The 22362-nt window shown below is 43.0% G+C and overlaps 1 protein-coding gene across 5 annotated transcripts in view; it reads right to left on the bottom strand.

Annotated features, from left to right (window-relative positions):
• Positions 1-1657: 1657 nt before the first annotated feature.
• The window catches only part of SFXN3 (sideroflexin 3), a 25531-nt gene continuing 4826 nt past the window's right edge, over positions 1658-22362 (bottom strand). For 3 of the 5 annotated variants that reach the window (XM_061636201.1, XM_061636203.1, XM_061636202.1), the window contains exons 2-11: positions 20100-20266; positions 18221-18391; positions 16422-16520; positions 15427-15502; positions 14231-14316; positions 12698-12825; positions 10003-10052; positions 7687-7736; positions 6470-6517; positions 1658-4845 (exon numbers count right to left, since the gene is read on the bottom strand). In XM_061636201.1, coding sequence (XP_061492185.1) covers positions 4749-4845; positions 6470-6517; positions 7687-7736; positions 10003-10052; positions 12698-12825; positions 14231-14316; positions 15427-15502; positions 16422-16520; positions 18221-18391; positions 20100-20263 — 969 coding nt within the window. In that variant the 5' untranslated portion in view covers positions 20264-20266 and the 3' untranslated portion in view covers positions 1658-4748. Of the gene's footprint in view, positions 4846-6469; positions 6518-7686; positions 7737-10002; positions 10053-12697; positions 12826-14230; positions 14317-15426; positions 15503-16421; positions 16521-18220; positions 18392-19280; positions 19455-20091; positions 20267-22362 lie in introns of those variants that run through there. The other 2 variants (XM_061636204.1, XM_061636205.1) reach the window with 2 other exon arrangements.

Below are 22362 nucleotides of genomic sequence, written 5' to 3'. Positions count from 1 at the left end.
ATTGATTTCTGTTCTGGACAAGGAACAAATAAGAGATTATTGGTAATATTTCTGACTGTTTCCATTTTTGTCGGAATTCTCTAACACCCCTAGTTATGACTAACTTTACCTGGGTCAGGGCCTAAGTGTTCTTGAGGATTTGTTCCCTATAAAGTGGTTCCTATGTTCAGCTAACCCTGTTTGGCCAACTCCACTGGGCTGCAGTAGAGCAAAAAGTAGAAAGACTTGGAACTTCCTTTTTTCCTCTCCCTCTCCCTCTCCATCCCCTTTTCCTTTTGTGTCATGTCTCTTGGACAGTACCTCTGGGCACAGACTGTTTTAATTGATTGTATGTAAGCTGGTCTAGGAGCCTTACCAGCTGAAGAGCAGGGTAAAAACAATCGAAATAAAATCTCAGTCAGCAATGTAGTATCATTCTGCAGACACATACAAAGGAGAAAAGAAAATGAACATACGAAACAAACATGAACTGAATGGAGGGCAGGAGAGTATAATGAAACTGTCTCAAGTACTAGAGGGCTTTTTTTTAGTTGTACTCACAACCAACATCATCTAAAAAAAAAGTTACATTTTGCCAGTTTTGATGTGAAATTAATACAAGGCTGGCAATCCTGCTGGTGGAGGTCCGAACCACAACTTCCCTGTTAATTTGCTGTTAGAACATACCTATAAGTGTGAATTCATTAAAATCCCTGCCAGAATACCAGAGTACCCTATGCTGGCTACGCTCTTCTTAAATTCAGATCAATCCGTGTAATGGGAAATGCACTCTCCTAAAAATTTCTGCCTTGCTATAGAGATTGCTGTTCTTTGCACAACCGGCTGTCTCCTGTATTTGCCTGAGACTGGTAACATTTTGCTGCATCTCTCAGCTGACATCTTTCCCAAGTCCTGAATTTCTAGTATATCCATCGGGGAGTGGGAGCGTCAAGAGTTTCCTCACTGCAGCTATATCACACTTTACAAAATTCCTAAAGGGTCAACATTCCCTTACTGTGGAAGAATATATATGTGCTCACACATATCATACATTGAGTCTTTGCTGTTGTATATGCAGTGGGAAGTTGCAAGTGGCCATAGCTTCCTAACACATGTGTTGTTTGTTTCCTTTTCCTGCTTTTCTAACTCCCCCATGTCCCTTTCATTGTTCCTTCGTACGTCTGCAATTTTTATTATAAACCTGGAAGGATATCCTTGCGATCTTTATTACCTTAGTAACTTTTAGTGCTTTCAACATAAATATTATATGACATGCTACATGCAGGTTGTATCTCATTTGTGTAGGATGTTGTAGTGTGAGAAATGGCCCTGATCTTGGAGATCATGAGGATTTGTTTGCTTAAATGACATCATAGCCCTTCCATGAAGGCGAATAGTCACTTTCATAATAAAAGGATTAACCTCTGAAGAATGCAGATGGGAGTTAGGAAACCCACATCTGAAAGTTAGTGGGAGGCAGAGGATATCTCCACCCTGCTTTTTGCATTTGTCACCTAGTAGGAGGCACGTTGGCCACGCAGCACATTCCCTTAAATCAATAAAATCTGCATTAAAATCTGCAGTATATGAACACGGTACATAGTAATACATTTATTCTATCCAGTTCTGTCAGTCCAAGAAAGAAGCAATGTCAGCAAGAGGCGGAAGTTATACTCTTTTATTTGGAAACAGTTGCTTTATTTAAAGCTATACAGGAGGTATGACATGGAATCAGTGTGGATTCCTGTGGGAAAACATAGTTTTAAGTTTGGTAAAATAAGCCTGAAATATAACCCAACACAGTAAAAGAAAAAAAATGACTCAATCCATTTTAAGCTTGTAAGAATTGGTTCACATGAAGTCTCATTAAGAGTGCGATAAAGAGCATGTATACCAACCTCTGATGGCACTCTGAGGCTCCAGCAAAAATGACATTTATAAAGGAACCAAGCAAACAAACCCAGGCAGTTTTGCTCAGATTAAAATAAATGATTTGCTCCGGGGATGAAAAGTACAGAAAAGTGGATTAAGCCGCTGACCTTCAGCCACCTTTATAGATGGCAGTTCTGGCCAGTAACATTCTTTATGCCATTTTGCAAGCAAACATCATGTGTCATAATGCACATCAGTTCCAATTTAGCTTTTAGTGTGAGTATGTGGTGCTTAAGTCAAATAATTCCTAGGAACCCTGATGATGATGAAGTCAGTGGCAAAAATGACCTTCAACTAAACTTTCAAACCAAATGATATTTGATGCTAGATTTGCAGCATATAGAGAGGCATGGGTTAGAGGCATGTACACTGATGTAGAGCATGTTATCCTTTAAACAATCAGCAAAGAGAATTCACTTTTTCCTCTCTTTGGCCTTTGATTTTTATAAACACTTAAGTGGGTATCATGGGGCATATCCACCCAATAACTCTCATTGTGTAAAGAGGCGCTGATTCAGTGCATCTGATCACTACATGCAAATCTACTGATCTTTGCATTGATCCATTAAGTCTACATGGCAGACAGAAGGATTTGGGGATTACAATGCCATAGCCAATACAGAGGAATACTGCAGAAATCTCGCTGCCTACATATTACCTCCATTGGGTACCGAGTGCTGATTCACAAAGACTCATGGCTTCTCCAAAGTGAAGCAGGCTACCTCTGAATTGCTCCAAACTGAATCTGGTCCTCCCAGAGCCTTGAGAGCGATTCAGAGATTTAGAGCCAAAACAGAACTGCCAGCAGTGTGTCTGCAAAAATGGCAACATCTCTCCCCAAGCTTTCCATATAATGTCAGAGTGGGAAGGGGCTGAAGGGAGTCCAGTGCACACACAAAAAATCCCTGCATCTATTTGCCTGGCATTTGGCAGGCCTCGTCCACTTAGAAGGGGTTGCTATGCCTGCAAATTTCACTCAATTCTGTTAAAAATAAAATTATAGCAATTTGTTGATTTCCTCATGATAGTCAATGGGAAGACACAAACTTTCATTTTTCCCAGATCAGTGTACTGATATGGTGCCAAGGCAAAGAAGCAGTCTCCAAACTGTCATACCAAATTGGGCTAATTTCCAAACAATGAACTGGGATCTAAACCAAATCTTTGGTTGATGTACACTGCTAGTGAATCCTGGTTTAGCAGTAAAGCATCAAACCAGCAACCCAGGAGTTTCTATGCAGACATGGCTTCCCATATACAACCATAAAGTTGTCTCAACTCTTCTGGTAAAGCACAGGTACAAATTAGATGAAAGATACTTATGTGTACCAATATTCAGCCACAACTACATGCACCAAAGATTGTCACTTATTTTCTAAATTAGAAGTGACACATTTTCTACCTGACAAATGAATACAAGGAACATCCTTATTGCACAAGTTTCCCCAAGTAAATATTCACTTGGTGCAACAATATATGTGCTAAGAAACATGGGTACTGATAAAGATATTGAGGGGGTGGGGAAAGGATAAGGAAAACAGATTTCTTTCTCAGTTTGGAAACAAGACCATCATGCATCATGGGTTTGAGGGTGCTGCTGTCACACCCTTTGCCTGACCCAATTAAATAGAAGACAGTGTCACAAAATCAGCTGGCAAGAGTGATGCTCCATTTGAACACTATGTCTGTCAACGGCCCCTGGACCTTATCTTTTAACCAAGACACACTTGTGTACAAATAAGTAATGAAATGTTGCTATTGTTATGCTAAAATAATTAAGCAAAACATAAGGGGATAAAGCCTCTGCATATATAGGCACATCCCTTCCTGCTTTACATGAGATTTTATAATTTCCAAGGGGCAGAGAAAGGGCATGATTCCACCACCTGATTTTCACGTGTCTCCATGATTCCACCCCTGTAATATCGGAACGATGCTTCCCCTTCTAAGCATGTGCTCAGTTCTGAATAGTAGTTTTCTGATAGAAAACTCACCTGCCTGTTTGAATTTAAGCTGGTTCTAGTTTACCAGACCTTCTCTTAATATAGTTAGTCGCTAGCTTGCATAAATGACACAGGATACTTTCCCACATGCCTATTTGATTAACGATTACCCAGCATCATGGTTTTTGTGTTTTTAAGGCTGCATGTACTGTCATTCTCATAAGTGATTCACTCAGAAGTTTGCTGCCGAAGTATTAAAATAGCTTGTAAAAATAAAGGTTGTTTGGAGCAAAAACATTATACTATCTGAAGCATGTACATACTGCAAAAATACATAATGCTCATATATAGAAGCATGACCTTCTTTAGCAATGAATACATGATATTTCAACTGAACATGATAGCAAGTTGCCTTCCATATAGAGATTCAAGGCATTCTATAGATTCTCTTGTCCCAAAATTCTTTTCAAGATGATCATTCTTAGGGTATTATCACATGGGGAACTGAAATACACACATACACACATACACACACACCTTTCCACATACCATTGTGGAATTATGCATAATGTAGGGATTTGGCTTTGCTTTAAGGACTCCTCTGGTCCTGACACCTAACTGGGTCACAACTGGAATGTTTCTGCTTTGTTCAGAGTATGAATATACATAACTGCGACAGCCACATTGCCACATTACTATCTACCCCTAGGGTTCACTTGAACTCAGGAAGGTTACATAGGACCTGCCATAACTTGACAGCCAATAAGAAAGCAGCATAATAAAAGGGATTGTACTATTACAAAGTGTATATTCCTCCTCAGGAGCACCGGATCCCTGGTTCCTCTTCTTTCTTGTCTTTTTGCTCCAAACCAGGGCAGCTTGAGGAAGTCTCTTTCAGAGCCCCTTATTAAAATAGACAACCTGAATGTCAGAGTTGTTCTCCCTGATTACAGCTTGGACTTCAGGTTCCAGGCGACTCACCATCATTGAACTGCAAATAAAAACAATACACTTTGTTACCAGTAAGCCCACTGTTGACACAATCCCCATCAAAATGGCACCAAGAGGGGAAGAAGAGACATAAAGATTGTATAGGTTGTAAAGGATGATGTAAAGGGTTATTAAATAATGATCATGTCAGCCTGAGATCCTTTAAAGTCTCCCATACAACATTTTCACTCTGATCCTAAAAGCACAGCATGAACATTTCATCATCCCCTTTATTTCTGATGCTCAGGTTGTGTGTGCCATTATTTTGCAGCCACAACATCACCATCCACACACAAGAGGAAGGTATCAGAAAGGGGGGGGAGAGAGTTTTTTAAAAAGCTGTAAGGAGGGGAATCCCCAAAATATGGTCCAATGAAGACTGAGTATTCTGGCCATGGAATGCTGGCTTGGTGGTAGAAAAACAGAGGCACGGGCAACTTGCATGGCCCTGCTTACTGCTTTACATGTTCTCTGATCATGGGGAGGAAACTTCTGAAAGAAACTAGGCAGGTGGCACCATGCAGGTATTCTAGGAAGGAATGGCCACAAGGGAGAATGGGCAAATATGTTAAAGGGTGTGTCCAAAGTGACATATAAATGACCATTGTAGGTTTTTATGCTACGGGTAAGTTAGCTCCACTCCACTCCTTTTCAAATGACACACATGCTTACACTGAATCTAATGCAGATTTCTTCTTACTCTTGCACTCTCAGGTGAGCTGTTGGCATTTTAGGAATATTTAAGTGCCTTGCATATTTAGCTGATCAAAGAAGAGGAAAGCTTCCATTGGTAAGTGGATGTGATTTCAGATTTCCACAGCAATCTACCCCTTCCCAGAATAAATTATGGAAATAAGCAGATATATGTAAATGCATTTTACGTGCATAATTTGTACAGAACCCAGCTATTCAGGTGGAAAATGGAGGTTACCTTGTTGATGAACTTGGGTATTTTTTAAAAAAATAAGAACCCTAAATGAGGCTCCTGAAGATAAGTAATTTCTTTTGGTGAATAAAACAAGCTTTCAAGCTTTTGTCACATCTGGAAAAGGTGCCCAGATGTATACAAAAAAGTCCTCAATTTCTTACATCTTTTATGCTACTGAGCACTTGCTGACAACCTGAAATTCAGTTCTTGGTCCACCTTGTTCAGAAGTCTCCGGTAACACAAAAGTCATAATCAAGCCAGGATGGTGTTCTGGCTCTTCAAGAGATCATACAAGACTCCTGATTTCTCCATGGGAGGTAGAAGTCAATCCAGTGGAGAAGAAACACAGGAAGCCACCTCATACCAGGCAATTTGTCCAGCATTGCCTATCTTGACTAGTACAAACAATTTAGGATCTTTTAGGCAGAGGACTTACACATCACCTGCAATCTGCTTCTTAAAAAAAAACACCTAAAGATACCAAAGACTGAACTTGGGACCTATGGCCCTTAGCCCCAAGCCCTGGGTCTGGCAGATAAGCTGCAGCTGCCTGAACTGAATAAGACATTGGGGGACTATATCCCAGATGTCAGACTTTGCTACAGAAAATCCTATCCCATGGATTTCCAGTAGACCAACATCATCTTGAACACATCAGAGAACATAAAATGCAAGTGCACGCAGCAATAGAGCTTACCTTTTCTGAGGGAACAGAGCACAGCAAAGGGGGGTAGCAAACACCAAACTGCAGGAACAAAGACAAAGACAGGAGAGATGTCACTTCTGCCTTGGGGTGGGAGGGGAGGGTCTCATGACCTTCAAGTCCACCAACTCCAGCCAATGTTCTATATTTCTCTGTGATTCGGGGCCATATAGAGCTGCTTTCTGGCACACAGTCAGAATGTAGGTGAGCAACACATCAGGGACAGGGGCATTTTGCTTCCCAATCAAAGCTTCTCCCTTGTGTAGTCATCACCATCCTGGTGTTCTCCAGATGTTTTGGACTACAACTTCCATCAACCCCAGACAACATGCTAGTTCAAAACAGATGTAGTCCAAAGCATCTGGAGGGCACCAGGTCAGCAAAGGCTGCCCTAATCGCTTTTCATGGTGCATCCACCATTTTGCTGAAATGTTGATCTAGTCAAATTTGCAAAGGGAAGGACTGAATAGTACCACGTCAGTAAGGCTGCCTACCCGATCCATAATAGTTAAGCAAGGTACCATGTTATTGTAATTTTAATGGGACTTGTGGGAGTGATGCACCAAAATTGAGATGCAGCTAGGGCACACTTTGGCCGGAATATTCAGAACAGAAGAGCCAGCATCAGGATGCCACACAGCAATTCCAATACCCTAAAAGGTAAAGGTAAAGGTGTCCCCGCACTTGTAGTGCGAGTCGTTTCCTACTCTTACGGTGATGTCTTGCGACATTTACTAGGCAGACCATATATATGGGGTGGGATTGCCAGTTCCGTCCCTGGCCTTTCTTTACCCCCCAGCGTATGCCGGGTACTCATTTTACCGACCACGGATGGATGGAAGGCTGAGTGGACCTCGACCCCTTTTACCGGAGATTCGACTTCCTCCTTTCGTTAGAATCAAACTCCGGCCATGAGCAGAGCTTCGGCTGTGTTACCGCCGCTTACCACTCTGCGCTATGAGCTGAAGGCCCCACCCAGCACCCCCAATTTTATCCTCATCTTCAACCATGGGAGGCAGGTTCTGTTGAGAGAAAGTGAGCTTCTTGGCTAAGCGGGGATTGGAACCTGGAACTCCCCAGTCCCTAGTCCCACCTTCTAACCACTTCACCACGCTGTTTGCACTGACATTCATATTAGCCAACTCTAGCAACCTCTTCTCTCTGTCTGATGTACAACAGCCCTATCTGCACAAGGGAAAGAGCTCACTTACCACAGGCCCACCAGTCCAACCTGCAGAGGTGCATTCAGCCAAGGGTACCGCTGAAAGGAAACACAAAGTGTTGCTTAGTGCTCAGTAGCTTCATCAGTTTCCAAAGCAGTGGTTCTTGTTTGTTGCTTACAGAGATGCAGCTGTTTACATAGCAGTAGTAGTATTTCTTGGGGAGAGTTCTCTGCAGTCTTTTCTGAGCCTGAACCACAGGATATGTGAATATCACATTTTTTACTTGAACAGCATAGTGGGTCAAGTTCAACTCCCAACTCTCCTGAAGGCATTCTGCATCACCAGGGGAAAGTCTCTTAAGTATGTTCAGATGGTCATTAACGCTGTTAAAATGCTTGTGGCATTCCATTTCTTTGTGTCAGCTGTTCAAGTGTCCTTTAATTAGGGCAGCCTTCCCCAACCTGGTCACCTCCAGACATTCTGAACTACAACACTATCATCCCTGATCGTTGGTAATACTGGGTGGTGTTAATGGGAGTTGGGTGAGATGCCCATCTATCTGGTCCTTGGGACTCTCCTCAGACCATATCTTCTTCCCAGGCCACACCCATACCCCACAGGCCACCCCTCTCACCCATCCTGCTCAACTCCCTCCTTGAGTGCTTTTGCCTGGCTGGAATGCACCTTTGAACTGAGACAGTACCCACTGCTTGCTTGCTTGCTTGTGAGTGAGAGAGTGAGTGAGTGAGAGAGTGAGTGAGTGAGAGAGAGAGAGAGAGAGAGAGAGAGACTGAGAGTGTGTGTGAGAGTGTGTGTGAGAGTGTGTGTGAGAGTGTGTGTGAGAGTGTGTGTGAGAGTGTGTGTGTGTAGAAACCTCTGACTTTTGCATGGCTACAACACAGCCTACTCTACAAATTTAAGTGTCACATCTATAAGGTTCGCACACTTTTACCTCTTGCCCTGCTCACCACTGGCACACAGCCCTCAGAAGGTTCCCTACTCATGAATCAGGGGAACGATACTGAAGGTAACCCATATTATATTTCTGTGAATTTATATGGACATCCTGTATTTTATTAAGTTTTCTATATTGATTTGTTTGTTTTATTTTTTAACTAGGTCTGTGACCATTCAATCACATTCGTATTGTATTGTTTTATTTTGTATTCATTCTAAATGTTGAACCCCACATAGATATATTTGGTGCTCTTGATATATCTGGGCTCCTGCTGGGAGGAAGGGCGGAATATAAATCAAATAAATAAATAAATATTTATATGATTATGCGGTATAAAAACTTAAACAAAAATAGTGACCTGCTGTTAAGCCTATTTTCTGCCCAAACCCACAGCCATTCAGACAGGGGTGGGTGGGATGACTAGACTAACCAGGATACTGACAAACCAGGATGATTTCCTTGGTAATTAATGTGGAACGGAAGGGTGTGAGATGGAGACACAGGCTGGAAACCTGGGAAGAATGAAAGGACATCACAAGTTTGTATAGGAAAATGGGAAGACTGGCAGAAATACATGTACCACCAGTGGTTTAAAGGAAACCACAGAAATATGATTAAAGAGTTTTTGATATTTCCCAGGGTGCTTAATGCAGGAATAAAATGGTAGCAGAACTTTAGTAATCCTATCCAAATGCTACACTCACTTCAAGTTTGTTTCTAATACCAGAAGATAAAACAGTCACAGCCTAGTCTCTTTGTATTTTACCTCAAATTTGTTAGGAAGAAAGCCATCCTTAAACACAGAGGTTACTAACCTGTGGTCCTCCAGATATCACTGAACTACAAGGGGTGATGGCAACATCTCTTTGCTTTAGGAGATGCTTTTGATGATTTTTGTAATCTTCAATTGATCCCACCATTTCCAAGATGGCAGCCAATACACCTTACAAGAAATAAGACTCCCTTTCCGGCCTGACTTAAAAACGTAAGAAAAGCCCTGCTGGATAAAACCAAAGGCCAATCTAATCTAGCATTCTGTTCCCAGAGTGACCAACCTATTGCCCATAGGAAGCCCACAACCACCACATGAGCACAATAGGACTTTCCCGCTCATGCTTCCGTGCAACTGGCATTCAGAAGTATAATCCTTCTGATCCTGAAGGTGATAGCCATCCTGACTAGTAGCCATCGATAGCCTTACCCTCCATGACAACTGCTATTGTGGTAGGGTTGCAACTCAACAGCAAATGGGGGCAGGGGGGAATTAATCTCTTGAAGCCCTGAAGCCAAACAATATTTGCAAAAAAATATAAACATATATGGCTCATGTCGGGAAAGCAACCACCTCTTTCTCATCCTATAGGCATGGAAGCCCATGAGTTCAACAAACATCCAAAAGGACCTACCTTCAAAAATGCTCTCTTCTCCAGAGCATTCATGATCACGGGAGGGATGGCTATAAGGAAGAAGAGGGAGGAGTAGATGAAAGGCACACCCATCCAACCACATGTCTCCTGCACATTCTGGATTGATTCAGGTATTTATTATTTCTTTAGGACTTCCTGGAATCAGTTGAGGACACTCTGAAACTCATATTACAATGAATAATTCTCAGACTTAAAGCTCACAGGTGCCCCAAATAGCAATGGATTAACACCCAAGTTGTGATATTGGTGGGGGCAGTGGGATGCCTTGCCTCAAATGTAGTGACTTTGTTAATCCAAATAATGCCAACAATAGCTTGGAGTTTTACCAAACTAGAAACTTTCAGGACATAAAGACAACATTCCATGGCACACCAAAAGCAGAGCTAAAATGAATGGGCTCTTCAAAATCCTTAATTTTGGTGTTGAATATTTTCCAGGTGGCCCCTGAATGCTCAAGTGTTCTCCAATATTGGATATCTGGGTTTACCACAAGTCATACCTCATTTCAATATCTGAAACCAGATCTTTGCCACTTTGCAGTGCTAGGAACACAAAAGCTGCTCTGCACTAGGGTTGCCAGGCTCAGGGCCTCAGAATGATTCTGTATCTTTAAGAGAAGAGAAAATTCAGTCAAGTGCAGGTTTTCTTGCAACACTGTAATGGTAAAAACCACAAAGTGGAATTCTTCCTTCCCCCTGCACAACTTTTAGAGATACAGAAGACCTCTTGGTTGCCAGGCCCGGCCTCTTTCTCTTCTCCTAAAGATACAGGATCAGTCTCAGGCCCTGAACCTGGCAACCCTACTAAAAACTCTTTAAAACATCATAAAAACAGACTTTAAAATACATTAAAACAAAACATCTTTAAAAACATTTTTAAAAAGTTTTCAAAACATCTTTTAAAAAGGTTAAAAACATATTGTTTAAAAAAAGGTTTAAAAACATATTTAAAAGCAATTCCAACACAGATGCAGACTGGGACAAGGTCTCAACTTAAAAGGGTTGTTGAAAGAGGAAGGAATATATTAAAAACTACAAAAACAATATATATAGTACTAAAAAAATGTCTTTGCAAGGCCAATCTTGTAGCCAAATAGCCAGATACCCAAATACAAACAATAATGTTAACAAATAATTATAGCTTCACTTCAATAAAATACAATGAATGTACAAAACAATCTATTTTGAAGATACAGACTGAGCTGACTGGATATATTCTGAAGATATTCTGAAAGGTGGTCTATAAATAGTTTAATAAATAGCATAAATACTGTTGCATGTTAAATCTAAAATATTTTGATACTTGGCATGCTATGAAAAGCTGAGTGGTAGAGCACATGCTTTGCAATCAGGAAGTCCCAGGTTCACTCTCTGGCATCTTCAATTCAAAAGGATGATGTAGCAGGTGACATGACAGGCCTCTGCCTGAGATCTTAGAGAACTGATGCTAGTTAGAGCAGACAGTGCAGAGCTGGCTAGACAAATAGTCTGACTGGTGCAGAGTTGGGTTGCCAGGCTCAGGGCCTGAGAATGATTCTGTATCTTTAAGAGAAGAGAAAATTCAGCCAAGTGCAGGTTTTCTTGCAATACTGTAATGGGAAAAACCACAAGGTGGAATTCTCCCTTCCCCCTGCACAACTTTTAAACACATAGAAAACCTCTTGGAGGCTGGGCCTGGCAACCAAGAGGTCTTCTGTATCTTTAAAAGTTGTGCAAGGGGAAGGGAGAATTCCACCTTGTGGTTTTTCCCATTACAGTGTTGCAAGAACACCTGCACTTGGCTGACTTTCTCTTCTCCTAAAGATACAGAATTATTCTCAGGCCCTGAGCCTGGCAAACCTAGTTTTCGGTACTTTTGTGTGCCGCCCTGGGCTCCTGCCGGGAAGAAGGGCGGGATATAAATCAAATAATAAATAAATAAATATAAAAATCTTTGCATTTATCAAATAGTCAGGGGATGTATTCTCTAGGTTTGTTCTAGATCACCTTTCAGCCGCAATGAAGTCATCGTATCTGACTGAACTGATAGCTAATAGATAAAGCTATATCATAGCAATTTTCAAACTTTATACCTTCAGGGGCTACTTTTCACACTGATGTCTGCCAGGGGCCAGTTTTCATATTCCTTGTCTGCCACAGAACTCGTGTGCATCCTGGGACACATTCTAGGGTGGAAATTCAGTTTAAGCAGGAAGGATTTTGTCTTCACTACTCTCTCTTACAAACTGAGAATGTGTCCTAGAAAACACCCAACTTTCCTCTGTTGCTGAAAAGGAAGACTGATAGTGGCAGGCTAGTTGTCTCTCAGCTGATCTTACTGATGAGCCCCAAAAAGCCTCCAAAGAACTCAGGGTTCATTGCATTGCATATTAGGCAAGGCAGATAACATGCAATGAAAATTGATAATAGACAATTCTCAGCTTATAATATTTCACATATGAAATCTTCCAAAATCAAAAACAATTTGAGAGATGCCAACAAACCTAAAGCATTCACATTTCAAATATCGACTTAAAATGCTAACATTCAAACTGCAAATTTAATTTTTGCTTCAAAATATTCCCTTCTAAAAAACTCAAAAAACAGCCCTAATTGGAAAAATTGGAATATTGCTGAATTTCAAATATTTGATTCAGCTCTAGCCAAGAGCAACTGCCAGTGTAGCACCTACTTACCCATGGCAGGGGCAGCCATGCCAATTCGAGACACCACCACCTGTACGATGGCTTGCTGAGCTGCCGCCTTTGACTCACCCAGCCGATTCCCATTCTCGTCTGTAACGGGGATACCAAACTTGAGCTCCCTGTAAAAATGGTTAAGGGAAAAACACAGCACTTTATGGTCATTCACAGCACTTCTTTTTTCTTGCCATCAGAAATGCAACAATTCTTCTGTGTTCAGGTTGTCCATGCTTCTTGTCTTCCTAGATTAGAAGTTGACTAGACAAGGAACAGAAGAAAGCCAGACTTCACCAGCCTGTTGCTCTCCAGATGTGTTGGACTATAAATCCCATCAGCCCCAGCCACCACAGCTGTGCTGGTTGGGACTCATGGAATTTGTAGTCCAAAACATCTGGAGGAACCAGGTTGACAAAGGCAGTACTAGACCATGTCTATTCTGTTCGCGTTCCAAAATAGGATGGTCCAGACAACATGGTATAGGACCACATAACAATGTGATGTTGCTCTATTACATCACCACACTTGACCACTCCTGTGAACCAAAACCACAACACCAAGCCCTGCCCAGACATGAGGGGAAGGCGGGTACGCATTAGAGATTGTGCAGGCAGAAATAGCAATCACATTTATTTATTTAATTTTACATTTATATCATGCCTTGCCTCCAAGGAGCTGAAGGTACTCCTTGGAATACATTGTTTATACACCGTGAAACTGTGTGAACTGACAGGTGTGTATGTAGCCTTAATGTGTAGTGAGACCCAAGGCTCCACTCTCCATTACATCTTTTCTCTACACTTCATTATATTGCCTTTCTCCAACACCTTCCACATACTCTAAATCCCTGTTCCCAGCTTCGGGCTTGAAGGTATGAGATACATCAGTTTGATAACGCTAAGCAGATCGAAAGCCTGCATGAGAGACCTTTGTATGCTGCCTTCAATTCCAAGGTGGAAAAAAGGTGAGATATATGTAAATAAATAAAAGGAACTATATTCTCAACTACAGTTGCAAACTTCTCAAGAGCATCACTATCACCTTCTAAACAGTTAGAATTACTTTTCCCTTCTATTTTCCCTTTAGGAAAGTAGTGCCCAATCTGGTATTATTTTCTATGTTCCACATTTATTATGTCTTGGTAGGTCTATAACAGTCAAGCCCTCTGCAAGGCTGATGCCAATTACTGTGGGTTCATTTTATTATTCCAACTATGAACACCATATGCATTCAAAGTCAGAAGAATGAGGAAAGAGGGCCAGTGGTGTAGTGATTTAGAACATGCTGCAGGTAAGAAATGGCCAGGAGCTTGACGTGTTTGCATGACAGGGGGAAGGGCTGTGGCTTAGTGGTAGAGCACATGCTTTGCATACAAGAGGTCCCAGATTCGGTCCCTGGTGTCTCCAGGTAGGACTGGGAGTGCCTCCTGCCTTAAACCCTGGAGAGCCACAGCCAGTCAGTATAGCCAATATTGAACAAGATAGACCAAGAAGGTTCCTGCCATCCACCCGTCAAACAGTACCATCTTACCTCTGCCTCATTAATGGTATGTTAATACAGTTAGCAGCTGCCACAGCTGCAAAAGGCACAAAGCGTCCGATGATCGATGGCAGATGCTATGAAGGTGGAAAGGTTGAGAGTGAAAGAGAAAGACCCGTATTACAGACTGAATTAATAGCCGGATGAACAGAATACTATTTTGCAACAGTGCAAAGGCCTGGACAATTAGAAATTAATTTTCTCCTTTGACCACAGTTCCTGAGGATACGATAAAACTTCAGTCTTAATTTTTTTCTGCCACGTCAGGTCCTGTGTATACTGGTTCATCTGTGTGCTAGACTGGATAAGAACATAAGAAGAGCCTGCTGGATCAGGCCAGTGGCCCATCTAGTCCAGCATCCTGTTCTCACAGTGGCCAACCAGGTGCCAGTAGAAGGACTGACACTGGTCTAAAAAATGAAATCAACCACTGGATTCCACACTGATACCCAGATTTTAAATGTGCAAATCTTTCTACTTTTAACATGTATCCTTCTTAATTTGTGTTGTATTTCATTTTTGTTGTGCTTTCTGTTGTTTGTTTGTACATGTTTTTGTGATTTTTTACTATGATATATTGTATTTTATCTTGTTTGTTCACCGCCCTGAGAGCTATTCTGCTAAGGGCGGTATATAAATTGAAATAATAAATAAATAAATAATAAATAAATAATAAATAAATAAAAATGAAATCTGCTCATCAAAAAAAAAAGCCTGCATCCTTCCTTCTATTTCCAACCATCAGGCCATGAGTGCCGTTGCTTATGTAGTCAAAACAGCACCACCCATGCGCAAGAGGGAGCAAGCTTGGGAAAACCCAAAGATCAATAGAAGTACAAAAAGAATTAGAAAAGAAACCCAAGGGACAAAAAAACCTTCCAAACATCTCCATGAGTACTGAGCATGCACAGTGGCCAGGGAAACCTGTACAGCAGCACTCCACACTGCAGCATTTTATTGCAGGTCCCATTGGTATGTATCTATTGAAACTGACAGATGACATAGGAACCAAATAAGAAAACAGGACGCTTGCATAGGGAAGGTCATTTTCCTAACATGGGAGCACGACAGCCTAATCTGAAAGAACAGGAATGTCCTCCCAGGTGTGACTCAATCCTGCAACAAGATCTCTCTCTAGGGATACCTCCATTCTGCTCCAGGGCAGACAGAGCCAGAGGGTTCCTTACCTTGGTGAGGGACTTGAGCCCCAGTGCCGTGATCACAGCTCCAGTAGTAGCACTGACATAGGCAGTGCCCAGCTGGCTGCAAAGAAAGCAGACAAGCCAGGTGAGGCTGAGAAGCTCTCGACTTCCTCCTGTCTAACCGCAGCCCTAACTCTAACTCTGGAAAAGACACTCCACCACTGCCTGCTTTGCTTTTCCTTTCAATGTTCCCCTCTATGATTTCTGACAACTCCAGGCTCTGCAACCCACTCCTTTCTACCATGCCTCCCACAGGTAGGGCTACCACGACTTCCTTTGCCCACCACTTTGAAGAATTATCTCCCATGGGTTCCCTAGGACTCACACCAGGAAACTGCTGTTTGTCCACCAAACTCAACTACTGTATATAGCTGAAACTTTTTTCATTGCTAGGGCTTGGCTCAAGAATCTATGATCCCATACTAACAGTGAATTCATTCGCCATGTACGGATTCTCATTTTGTCAAAAGAGCACCCATCCATGCACAAGACAGAGATAACGGCTGGCTTGGGGGAACCAAGCGGGAGGTATTAGCAGGCTTGGGGAAACCCAAAGGCTTGCAAATAATAAAAAACTTAAGAAAAGAGAACTCAGGAAGGGGGAAACCCAAAATAGGCCAATGAACATTCAGCATGCTCACTAACCAGAATGCTGACTGATTGTTGGGGACATAAAACTAGGTGGAAGAGGGAGTGAAATGGAGTATCCTGAAAGAAGGCATCCACAGTGCAACATTTTGTCATTTGCAATGTAAATATTAAGAAGCTTCTGAGCACATGTGGAATAATCATAGCTCACACCCACAGCCATCTGGGATTAGGGAACAGAATTTTCTGGGACTGATTATCTGCTTCCCTGTCAATCATGAAAGACTGCTTCTGTAGTGGTAGCAGGCAACTGCACGGCCCTCTGGTGTAATTCCCCACAAAGATGTCTGCATTTGTTTCCAATGCTTCCGGGCAGAACAGGGCCTTCTTACGTGACAGTGATGGGAGCATCCCCGCTCCGGTTAGTGTAGTTGACAATGGCGTTGAATGACTGGTTCACCCATTGCCAGAATAATACAGCAGGGGTTGTCCTGCAGGAAAAGAGAAAATCAGGGCTCCCGTAGACCACTGGGTGGACAAAATAAGAAGCAAACATAATAGAAACCAGAACATTAGGCTGACCTTCACAAGAATAGTAGCCCTATGGGCCTATTAAATGTGTGCTTGTCTCAGCCCCATTCTGCACACACACACACATACGCACACTTCATGAGACACTAATTCACAGCTTTGCACTCACAACTAAGTTCCAGACACTCTGAATACAAGTTTTATAGGCTCTCCCATTTCTACATACTGCCATGTACAGTCTTGCCTCTTGGTGCACACACTGCAGATGGTGTATGCAAGAGCCAATGGATTGTATTCAACATAGTGCAAAGTAAGCGTCCCATCAGTGCAAGGATTTTTGCTTATGCAGCACGACCCCCTCCTTCCCCCTTGTGTGCCCCCTAAATCTGTTCTAAGGGTTCCCCCAACCCTCTGAAGCAGATTTGGGAAGGACATGGGACACCTGTGTATGGAGGGGGTGAAAGTGCTGGTGCGCAAGGGAAACCCTTGGGCTGACGGGACGCTTACTTAGCTCTACAATTAATACAATCTATTGGCTCTTGCGTACACCATCTGCAATGCAGCATTCATGTTCTTACAGTTTCATACGGTCCCAGGCTATGGTCTGAAGGCACATGAGGCCAGCACCCTGCTGAAGCTAAGCAGGGTCAGGTCTGGTCAGTGCCTGGATGGGAGACCTCCTGGAAACCATATGTAAGTTGCCTTGGGTTTCTATGATGAAAAAAAGGCGGGTATAAATCTAATAAATAAATAAATAATACACACACTCGTCACTGCAGACCCTCAGAACTCACCAGACATACATCTCTGCCCACATGAATACCCGGTACCAAATTTCACTACTCTACAGCAATTCAAACTTTTAAAGTGCTACATCACATACCGAGTTTTAAAATGCCAGATCTGCATATGCAAAGTCATTGTCAAATACTTATCCTGTCATGCTCAGTCTTGCACATGTAGATGTCACGTCAGACATACATACACAACAGCTTCACGCATTTCCAGCTCACAACATAAGACCACACACATAAAGAATGTCACTGCACCTAGAAATGTACAACCTAATAAGCTGTGTTTCTATTCTTGCCCACAGATGCTACAACAAATGGTCAGACAATGCCACTTCAATACCCAGCATTTCCCTTCTCCTTCAGATTTGGAGCCCAACTACATACAGCACAGGAAATCCATAAAGAGATCTCCCACATCTTTTTATTTCATCAAAACTAGGTGCAGCTGATGAGAGTGGGGTGCAGTTTGGACCAGGCCCATGGCACCAGGGGAGGTGGGTTTATCCTTGTCCCCAGCCAAATTGTTCGATTGCTCTCTCAACCTGTCCCAAAGCTGGCCTTTTCAACAGAGGGGGAAAAGACAGGTATCCATATAGGATTTGCCCTTTTTCCTCAACTGCCACTGCTTGAGCATGGTGTGTGAGCGAACGGGGGGGGGGGGGGACAACAGTTAAACTCCCATCACAGCCATCTGCTCCAAATTAGCCTCCTGAATGGCCACTTCTAATGAAATAAAAAGAAAAATGTCAGAGGATCTCCCTTGCCACACAGATCTTGGCCATTAGTATTGAGCTGTCTCATCCCCCACCCCCACTTTCCGTACTGTGCCCATGCCAGAGAGTGGACCTTAGCAATTGTGCACATGCCTGTAGAAGGTGAGCATGCATCCAGTGATGGTCATGTTCATGGGCACCTGGGCAGACATTCGTCCAATCAGAATCATCTTCTCGCCAGTGTCTGGGTGGAAAGCTGAATCATAGATGTATTTTGCCCGCCATAGCTGGTCCTCAGTTAGTCCTGGGGACACCTTCCCTGACCTGGAATGATCCAGAAAAGGAAAGAAGATTGGAGGTAGCTTGGGAAATAAATGGTTTTGGCTGGAAAATGAAGAATCGCTGCATTGTACTAGGAACCATAGCTCAGTGGTGGCGTATCTCCACTGCATGTAGAAGATCCCAAGGTCAATCCCCAGCATCTCCAAGTAGGGCTTGGAAGACTCCTGCCAGAAATCCTGGAGAGCTTCTGCCACTCAGTGCAGACAGTACTGAACTACATGGACCAATGGTCTGATTCAGGTTACGGTAGCTTCCTAGGAAGAGGCGGGATCAGGTTTAGGAAGCAAGAATGGCTGTATCTGCAATAGCCAGAGACACCCTTCAACACTCGCTCTCTCTATCCACATACACTTTGAGATGTATGGGGACCATTCACATTGACCATCTGGACAATCTGGGACGGGTTCCTTTGAAGGTTCAGATTAACTCAAACTACTAGTTTGGAATCTGATGTGTAGGCAGGGCAATGGTCTTCAGCTACGCCAACGTTCTCTCACCAAATGACCAATAGCCACTGGAGGAGTGCACTGCCACACTGTACCCAAAACAAGGCCTTCCTCAGGTGTGAGCTGCGAATCCTGCAATCAGCGCTGGTGACAAGGGTTGGCATGGTTGGGCACCTGATGATGATCCAAGCCCCAGCAAGAGGTCCATTGAAAAGAGCCCCCTGATCTTCCTCTTCACATTGCAACTTGCTTGCTTGTTTGCCTGCCTCTCACTCTGGCCCAAATGGTGGTAAGGAAGAGGGGCAGTAGATGCTACTGCCTACTGATTCATTGGCTTTTTGCCTGGCAAGCAAGTAGGTGACAGCAATGATGAGGAAGAGGAGTAGCAGGAGCTGGTGATAATAGCAATGAGGAGGGAGACTTACTAGAAAGGGGAGTTCCATGGAGGGTTCTCTTGCCCCAGGATCCTCCAAGACCTGGCACCCACACTGCCTGCAAGACCTGGTCCCTGATCTCTGCCTGGTCCATTTCCACCTGGCCTAGGAAAGTGGGGCCTGACTGATTCCAGCTACAACGGCTGCTCCTACTGCTGAAGGCACCTAGAATGTATTCGGATGTTCAGAGAAATATTACTATGAATTGTGTTTGCTAATTGGGATATAAAATACATATATGAAACGTGCTTGATATATTTATGACTATGTTTTTGTTGCACCTATATATTAATTTGTGTACTGTTCTTGTAAGCCACTTTGGCCATCATTTGGAAAAAATGGCATATAAATAACCTTGATAATGATGTTCTGTAACCTTCACCTTCCCATCCCGTCTAAATGCCCATCCTCTTCCCCATGCATTCATTCTCCACCCCCCTCTACTTCTACTTACCAGAGCCACTATCATCATGGATCCAGAATTGGCCTCCAGAGTCACCTACGGACCCACCATTAAAGACCTTATCTTGGAAGACAATCTTACTCAGTCACGAGTGATCGCCAATGATGATTACCAGAGCCACTATACTGGCAAAGAACCATTGGTGAGTGCTCAGAACAGCAATGGGGGGGGTCAATTCCAGCAATTGGAGGAGAGATAAGGAGGCTAAGTGCCACAGTTGCCTCAAGTGCTTTACAAGCTCCCCCTGGATGACACAACATCCTCCACAACCCAATCCCCCTCACCCCGTCATTGCCTTCATCGTCACTCCCTAAGGACCAAAACAATCCCCAGACTAACAAGAGAACCTGTAATCCTCAATCACCCTCCGGGCCTCTTCCAGGGTCTTGCTAGAGAGCAGAAGGTTGCGGGGATCTGTCACCGTGAAGAAGTGTTTTGCTCTCCCTGTGAAGGTGTTCTGGTCCCATCGCGGCTCCTTGATGTTGACGTGCAAGGGCACTTCCCCTGACATCTTCTGCAATGAGACAAAGGCGAAGGCAAATGGAATCCATGTCACTGTGCGAGAATACATTGCAGGGTTGGGGAACTCTTTCAAATCCAATGGCTGCATTCCCTCCCGGGTGACCTTCCACATGAAAGTGGTGGGTGAGGTCAGAGGCAAACGCCGGCACAGCCTCTGGATGTGACTCTTTACCTTTGTAAAGTAGGCGAAATTCCAGAAAAGTCAGAGGTTTCTACACAAACACACACATCTCTCCATCCTCCATTCAGAGAAGCAAGAGGCATTATCCCAGTTCAAGGACATAGGCCAGCCAAGCAAAACTACTCAAGGAGGGCACAGTAGAGGGCCAGTGAGCAGGGCCAACTTATCCATTAGGCACAGTAGGCACAGTGCCAAAGCCCACGATGCTTTTAGGAGCCCATGAAAATGTTTTAATTTCTTTTAAAATCAGAAGGAAAAAACTGAACTTTTCAGGTCGAAGAAAATCTTTTAATTTTTTTCTCACATCAGAAAAAAAATGAAATTTTTAGGGCCCACGAAAATCTATTAAATTTTGCCTAAAACAGAAAAAATAAAATGTTGAAGTATTTAAAGTTATATCAAAAATAATTTTTAATATTAATATTATTATGGAGGAAGGGGCCCACAAAGGCAAAAGTGCCTAGGGCTCACGAAAGTCATAATGCAGCCCTGCCAGGGAGGGGTGTGGCTTAAGGAAGAGGTGTGGGCTAGGGAGAGTCCCAAGGGCCTGGAGAGCTGAATTTGGCTCCTGGGCCCAAGGCTCCCCTCTTCAGGAACACACAGGTGACTGAAACATCTGCACTCACTTGTAGATTGATGCCATTTCACAATGTCCACCACCTATGCTTTAGGATTTGGTGCCAAATATATAAGTATATATATATTTATATATATATAAACTGTACACTTGCGGGGGGAAAACCTTCTTGATCAGTAGGTCCAGAAATATTTACTAGTGACACAGGCTAAATGCAGCTCAGGATGGCTTTGCTTGCAACCCTCCTTAGGGTTATAGCTATATATGGCAGGAGCAAAAAATGAGAGGCTTAAATCAGTCCTTCATGCAATGCTGTTTTCAACCAGTAAGTACCAATTGTATAGCAATCACACAAGGTTCTATGCATGTGCATGAAAATCAGGTCAGAGCTTAACCCTGGGACCACAGAGTTTTCCTCAAACGACAGAGGGGACAGAGCCTCCTAACACACTGCAGTGAGGAGGGCAAGCCCCCAGAGCTCACTGACAGAAAGCCATCACACAACCTTATATTTCTGTGTTCATGTTTCAGTCTTTACCATGAAACACAGAATTTTCAACTTGTCCTATCCCACCAATGTTAACAGTTAACATACAGTGCATTACCTGATATTAATACAAATTAAAACTTCTCTGTTTATATCGAGAGGATAACACTTCTTACAATCCTTTAAGAAAAGAGGTAATCAACACAAACGTTTACTTTTTTCTTCTTTCTTCTTGCACTTACACTGTCTCTGTTAATTCTGTCATTTCAAGAGTTTTCTAGATTGTAGCTAACCATTCCCTAATTGTGAAAGTTACCACTGACAGCTTTTTGGAAGCGGCTTACAGTTTTGCTGCTATGAAAATATTCCCAGTTGGATTGTGATGCTCTTTATGAACTGAATGACAAATAGAAGCCAACCAAATGCTTGCAGGGTTAAATGATCCCATGTCACAGTGGTATCAAAAGCCCTTTTCAGCTGTTCAGCACCAAATGTGTGAAGGAATCAATGGGAATATGTAGGGATAGCCCCATGCCCTCAGTGCTGACATGCACACCAGCCAGGACCCTGAGTTGATACATGGTCAGCATCTGTCTGAAAGGGAGCACTTCTATGTGATTAGGGCTTCCAATGTGGGCATGGGAATCCTAGTCAACCAAGGTTCCGATCTCTGTGGGAGAAAAACTACATGCACAGAAGCTGTCCCCTTCAGACTGATGCCAATCACATGCCAAATGGATAGAACCAGCAGCCCAACAGCATTAATGGGGCAAGGCTAGCTCTGCATGTTCGCAATGGCCCCTTCACACATGCCTGATATATTAGAAATGCCTGATTTATATG

Source organism: Rhineura floridana, chromosome 7 (genome assembly GCF_030035675.1).
Source record: "Rhineura floridana isolate rRhiFlo1 chromosome 7, rRhiFlo1.hap2, whole genome shotgun sequence".
NCBI lineage: Eukaryota > Metazoa > Chordata > Lepidosauria > Squamata > Rhineuridae > Rhineura > Rhineura floridana.
The sequence above is the reverse complement of the archived record's forward strand: the minus strand, read 5'-3'. Positions and strand labels throughout refer to the sequence as shown.